Source organism: Belonocnema kinseyi, chromosome 3, assembly GCF_010883055.1.
Source record: "Belonocnema kinseyi isolate 2016_QV_RU_SX_M_011 chromosome 3, B_treatae_v1, whole genome shotgun sequence".
NCBI classification, from domain to species: domain Eukaryota; kingdom Metazoa; phylum Arthropoda; class Insecta; order Hymenoptera; family Cynipidae; genus Belonocnema; species Belonocnema kinseyi.
In genome coordinates, this window is record NC_046659.1 from 60,061,936 (window position 1) to 60,068,542 (window position 6,607).

At 30.9% G+C, this 6,607-nt stretch overlaps 1 protein-coding gene across 3 annotated transcripts in view; it reads right to left on the reverse strand.

Moving 5' to 3' along the window:
- LOC117169135 (sodium-independent sulfate anion transporter-like) overlaps nt 1–6,607 on the reverse strand; it is a 143,202-nt gene that overhangs the window by 88,758 nt on the left and 47,837 nt on the right. For all 3 annotated transcript variants that reach the window (XM_033355328.1, XM_033355327.1, XM_033355329.1), the window contains exons 7-8: nt 2,418–2,720; nt 996–1,230 (exon numbers count right to left, since the gene is read on the reverse strand). In XM_033355328.1, coding sequence (XP_033211219.1) covers nt 996–1,230; nt 2,418–2,720 — 538 coding nt within the window. The remainder of the gene's footprint in view (nt 1–995; nt 1,231–2,417; nt 2,721–6,607) is intronic.

Consider the following 6,607-nt stretch of genomic DNA (forward strand, 5'->3'; position numbering starts at 1 on the left):
GCTCGACACCTTGACAAATGTAATTCCATGTAGAAACATGCGTTTAAATAAAATATTTTACCAAAAAAGTTACCCACGCTTTAACTTGACAGACTGTATAAGGTACATTTTACGTACATAAAGCAGTTGACTTTCAACCAAGCGCGTTACTTAAAGTCATGTTATAATCATCAGTTGACTCTTCACTGGCGAATGATCCTTTTGGTTGCATCTGAAAGTCAACAGCCTTTTTTACTGAAATTCAGATTCTTGTATTACTGTGTAGTCCATGAGCCATTTATATCTTTTTTGTTTATAAGCGCCTCCCAGGTTGCCTTAACTATGCTTTCAATTATCTTATTTTGGAAATCTTTTCGCACATCCGGTTTCTGTAGCTTCTCAATTTTTATACGCATTTGTCTGTTTTCTTGGTTCTCTTTTTTTCTCCATCCCCAACCTGAGTTAATTTAGGAGATCAGAAGGTAATGATCAGTGGTGGATTCAGAACCCTTCATGACCCTTGTATCATTAACTAACTCTCTTAGTCTTTCATCCGCAACAACAAAGTCAATTATACTGTGGCTATTTCCTTTAGACTAGGTGTATACAATAGTCGACATTGCCGAGAATTCTATAAAATAAAATATTATCTGTAGCTACCAAATTCTCAACACTTTTGTCTTTTTTGTGCAAATAAAAATGTTTTTTGGTTTCCCCCAAATGATATTTTACTTCTAGACTAAAATAAATTTTCTAAAGGGTTTTTAAGCGAATAAAATCAAAATTCGGAAAAGCCATTTCGTGGGATTTGACGCAAAAGCGAAGACTGTTTTCCAGTAAATGCAAGACTATCGATTGGACGATGAAACTATAAAGCGGATGGGAAGTAATTGTTCGTTCATTTTGGACTTGAACTGCTTGGAAAAGTTGAGAGAAGTTGGAGACTGGTGAATGTGGAGAAATAAAAGGTTTGCTAAATCTCGGATTCAGAGTCGAGTTGGAAATAAAAAACCTACCTTGACATTACTTGCTCTCTTAGGTACTCCGCTGCAGGGAAGCTTAAGGATTGCTTAGGTAATACAAAAAGTATCATCGATCCATCTACATTTCGCTCCTCGATCACTAATCCTGGTCTTGCTGTGAAATAAAGCAGCAAAGCCAAATTCACCGCAATACCAGCGAGCATTCCATATTCAAGTCCCAAAACTAGAGAGCATAGCAAAGTGATCGTCAAAGGAATGATGTCGGCCTCTAGGAAAAAAGAAAAGACGATAATGTCGATAAAAGTTTGCGATCTACTTTTACCTGATGAAAAAATATCTCATCTACGTGTTAAATATTCATTATGCCAGATTTGCTTTATCTTTCAGTTGTTCGAGATCGTCTAGATTCTAATCTCAAAAGTTCAAAAGTTGGATCAAAGCATTGTCAGTATCATCAAATTTATTTTAAAAATAGCAATCCTTTCAGATAAAGATGTCGTTAACTTCCCCAATTTGAAATAATTAATCAGCTTAAGGTGTACCAAATTAAAGTTTTAAATATTTATCTTTTATAGAGGAGGCATCAATGAATTTTTAATTTCAATCAATTTAATAATAATGATCATGCATATAATTCTATAAGAGTATATAAAATTATGTCCATTTCATCAAGAATATTCTTTCAAAAATATTATTATTTCAAATCAACAACATTGCTTTTCATTTGATCTATAATTTCAAGATTTCAACAACTTACTGATAAAAACATAAATTTTCTACATAAAAACGTATTACAAAAGAATATAAAAAACGCAGTTTCTTTATTTTTCTTTCTTTATTTTTTCTTTATTTTTCTTTATTTTCATGAGTGAGATAACAGCTTTTATATTGTTAAATATTGAACTTGAAAACTCTTAATGTTGAGAAACTTAAATTTTAGACGAAGCTAATTTGATACTTCGTTTTTTAAATTCTCAAATTGGAAATAGTTAAAAAGGTTTGAATCCATAGTCCAATTGTAGAAAGAAAATTATTATTGTAAGATTCAAACTTGAAACTTTTTTAAAAATGTTATTATATGATATGATCCTATTATTATAATCCTAAAGCCCCTTTCAATCTTGAAGCTGGTAAACCGAATTTCATAAGACAGACTTACATATAATTGCCAAACAATAATGAAAGAGAAATATGGACTTTAAATTTTTAGCAGATGAAGATTTAAAAAATGTCAGATGTGGAAAATAATCTCTTATGTATTGAAAAGTTTTCTCACATGTTACTGCAAAACTAAAGGTACATATAATTACGGTCTTTGAACATATTTGAATTTCCAAAATATTTCAAGTACTCTCTTACAATCTACACCTTTTTGGGATAGTACCGAACCTTTAAGGTCAACCCTATAAACAATTGTAATTCAAAAATACAAATTCTAACGTTTTTTTCACTTACTGTTAGTTTTCCAAAGCACGACAAAAATGTGTATTTCCAGCATGTAGTACATGGCGACTATTATAACTGCAGCGAGGGTGGCCTTTGGAATGTACTTGAAAGTGGAGGTCAAAAGGCCACAAGCAAGTAGGACAACAAATCCTGTGATGATGCCACCCATGGGTGTCTTAACTCCTGAAGCATGGTTAACAGCTGTCCTGGTGAAACTTCCCGTAACGGGCATAGATCTTACAAAACTTCCTAGCACGTTGCACAGGCCCAATGCTAACATCTCCTGAGTTGCATCCAATGATCTACCTTTGGCTAGCAATAATTAATATAGTTTATAATAATTATTTATATTATTAGAATTCTTCTCATCTAGTCGAGAAGACAAACATCAAAATAATTTTCTAATGTCATTCAACACAAATCTTACTGAGAAGGAATCTAACTTTTGGTCACTCCCGTGGGATACTTTGATCTACACCCAAATTCAGTCGGTTACTGAAGAATTGTCAAAAAAGTATCTCAATTTATTTGTACCAAACATTTGATTGAGCCAACAAAAAATCTTTCTTGCGATTCATTCTGAACCAATCTACCCAGTGGGCACAAAATTTGGCGACGTCTTTACGACATAGTTACGACATCTTTAGGACATATTTACGACATCCTATGTCTATATCGTTTCAGGGTCTTTGCGATATCGTAACGACATCGTCAGATCATACAAGTTATTTACGATATCGTAAAGACACCTTAACGACATGGACATAGGATGTAAAGTTGTCGTAAGGATGTCGTAACGATGTCGTAAACACGTCGCCAAATTTTGTGCCCACTGGGTATTCAAATTATTACATATTCCACAAGGAAGAAAAGTAATAATCAAAAAATCACACATGTCTAGAAATTGCTCATTTCAAAACGCTATAAATAATGTTTTAGAAATTTTTGATGTAAATTGTTGGCTTTAGGGTCAGGTGAATTGAAACTAATTTAATTGTTTCAAGCGTTTCGGCACACAATGGTGTCCCTCATCAGTGAGTTTTATTACATCTGTGAAAAGTACACAATTACTTGTAAGTACGCAGTTTTACAATTGGAAGAATTATTTTTTTATTAATATCTTAGTTGTGAACTAATACAAATTAAAAAGGTATTCGTTTTTAAATTTAAATTTTGTTTAATTTTATTTAGAACTATTGATAAATCTTGTATTAATCTTAAAACATCGTTTTACTTCAACGAATTATTTAAAAAAAGAACATAGATATCATGCAATATATTAAGATAAGCAATTATACCTCAATTAAGAGAAATCTTAATGATATGCATATCATAAGTAATCCTACAGATAGGAACTACTTTCTTATGAACCATAATTCGAACACAAAAAAGCTCACAAATCAAAATTACAAGTAGATATCCAAGCAACCCGTTTCCGCCTATCTAGAGACAAATATATAACAAAAGAAAAAAGAGGGAGAAAAGCAAAGAGTCAACTGAAACTAATAAACCTTTCACTCTATCTAGTATCGGTATCAACTATCGGTATGAATAACAAAAACTTATAATAATTAAAATTCACATAATACCTTAAAATAGAAACATACAAATTAATATAAAAAGTTATTTAGTGTTATTTTCAATTTTTTGGTCAAAGTTTTCTTGTATATATAGGACTTTATTATCGAGAGGACAAATGTTACCCTCCCTCTTTATGTATAATATCTGCATAAATTTTCTCTTTTTAATTATCACGTGAAAAAAATCCTAACATCATCCGGATTAAAATCATCACCATATATGACACCTTAACGACATGGACATAGGATGTCGTAAAGTTATCGTAAAGATGTCGTAACGATGTCGTAAAGACGTCGCCAAACTTTGCGCCCACTGGGCATCCACTTTTTATCATACACTGAAAAAATCAGATTTTTTGAGGTAATGTCGAAAACCAATCATGAAAGGTGCTATTTTGACCTAAAATTTGTATTCAGTGACTCAAAATACATAGAAATAAGTTGATTTTTGTGTGGTTGTGTTATTAATTTTAATGTTAATATAATTGATTCTGGTTTGGACATTTTTTTAAATGAAATCTAATAGATAATCGTTAAGAAATAGAATATTTTAATTTTTTTTAGTGCTAGTCTGTAATAAAATAGCCTTCATTTTAATTTCAACATTAAGTTGTAATCTTGTATGCTATAAAAGATGCATAACAATCAATATATCTTGCATAAAAGTCCAGAAATTAAAATTAATTTGTTCAAAAACCTATTAATTCTCTAAATCTTCCATACAAATTTCCACTGGAATAAGAGACAGAACTGAGTCTATCGGAGTTTCTAATTATTGTCTATAAAAATTATTACTATTAAAATTAAAATAAACTGAATGAAAACTACATTGTATAGCTCTAAGAAATCGTTTTTTACAAATCTTGGTATGGATTTCAATCAACTCTTTTATATAGAATGTTTGGAAATATGACTATTACATAATAAACCCAAATGTGATTTGACGGTATTCTCACATTCTCAATTAATTATAAAAAGGCAGTACTATTTGTTATCATTATTTTTAAAACTGCTACGGATTCTTTAATGATTTTACTAAGAATCGTTTTATTTTTGTATCCTATTGTCGAAATTACCAGTCATAAAAGATAGTCTTCTGAATATTTTTTTTAGTAATGAGTTATCGTTTCAAGGATGTAAAAAAGATATTTAAAAAAAAAGGAAAATCAAATTTTAAAGTATGCTTTTTAAGAAAATTTATTTTAATTCTGATTTTCGAACAAAAATCGGATAATCTTATAAAAGAAGTTACACTAACATGAAGGTGAAAAAGCATCTTAAAAATGTACAGCTTCAGGATCCTGTATGTTGACAACCGATTGATAAATGGCCTTTGATTTGGTGAATTAATATAGGTGCACTAGGAATATAATTTAGCCGAGTTTAAACCCCATAAAAAAAAATAATTTTAGCTGGGAATACCTAACGTATTCTGTCTCATATATAAAATTTGAAAAGAAATCGTATGTCAGGGACTCTGGGATCTGAAATCCCCGAGATGATAGCTGCTACAGTGGAAGTCTCACATAAGTTCTAGAATATATGGGATTCCCGGAGAGACATGTGAAATCAGGAATTCTGAGGATACTCTACATTCTACAAGTCTGGATGGGAAAGATGTGAAGCATGAAAATGACACTGATCCTCAAACTCAAGAAATGTTATGGAAAGATCGAAATTTTTTAAACGTTAATCTTGTCAAACTTTTCATGTTTTATTATCGCGTTTGAAATTCAAACGCCTTACACATACTTGTAAAATGTAATTATTAAATATTAGAAGTATTCAATTATTTCAGTTTGTCAACTTAATATAATAAAAAGACGTTGAACAAATTAAAGTTTAATGCGTTTTGTAATCAAATGAATTGAATTCTAGCATCAACGTAATTGATCAACACTTCGCCTTTTTGAGGAAATAATATTCCAAAAACATTCAAATTGAATAAAAGAAGTGGCAGAATGCAACATCAGGAATTATGTAATGGTTGCTTAAAGCATTTTAGTTTTAAAACTATTCGCACATTTTTGGAAAAATTTTAAATTGTGAAGCCTTTTTTTTAGAATGAATCAAGACATTTTTTAACGCTTTTTAAATACATCACAGTAAATCGTAGGTATATTTTCTATCTGAAGTCTAATAAAACTGCTGGAACCAGCCCGAGTAAAAATGCTCCGACTTGAGTTCGACTTGGTTATGTCTTGAGTTCGTCTCCAAGGCATCGATGTCTAGCTGCGTCTCAAAACTGAATCGAGACATAGACCTTCGTCTTACGTTTATGTCCACGACAGGTAAAACGGCGTTTACTTGTCTCAAGTCGAGCCTTGTCTTGACTAAGAAGACGTTTACTTGCATCAAGTAAACCTGTCTTAATACGAAGCTTTTTCGGCTCATAAATGAGATTAAAATTGATGAATAAAAAATTTGAAATTATTAAATTAGTTATTTTTAATTTCAAAATTCAGAATCAGTGGATCTGAACAAGTATAGCCCTTTAAAATTTTCTTCAATAAAATAAAAATTGTTACTTTCTAAAAGGGTCTCTCAAGCCGTTAGAAATACGTAAAAACAAACAACATTTTCGATATCATCGTCAAACAAGTATAAGACAAATGAAAA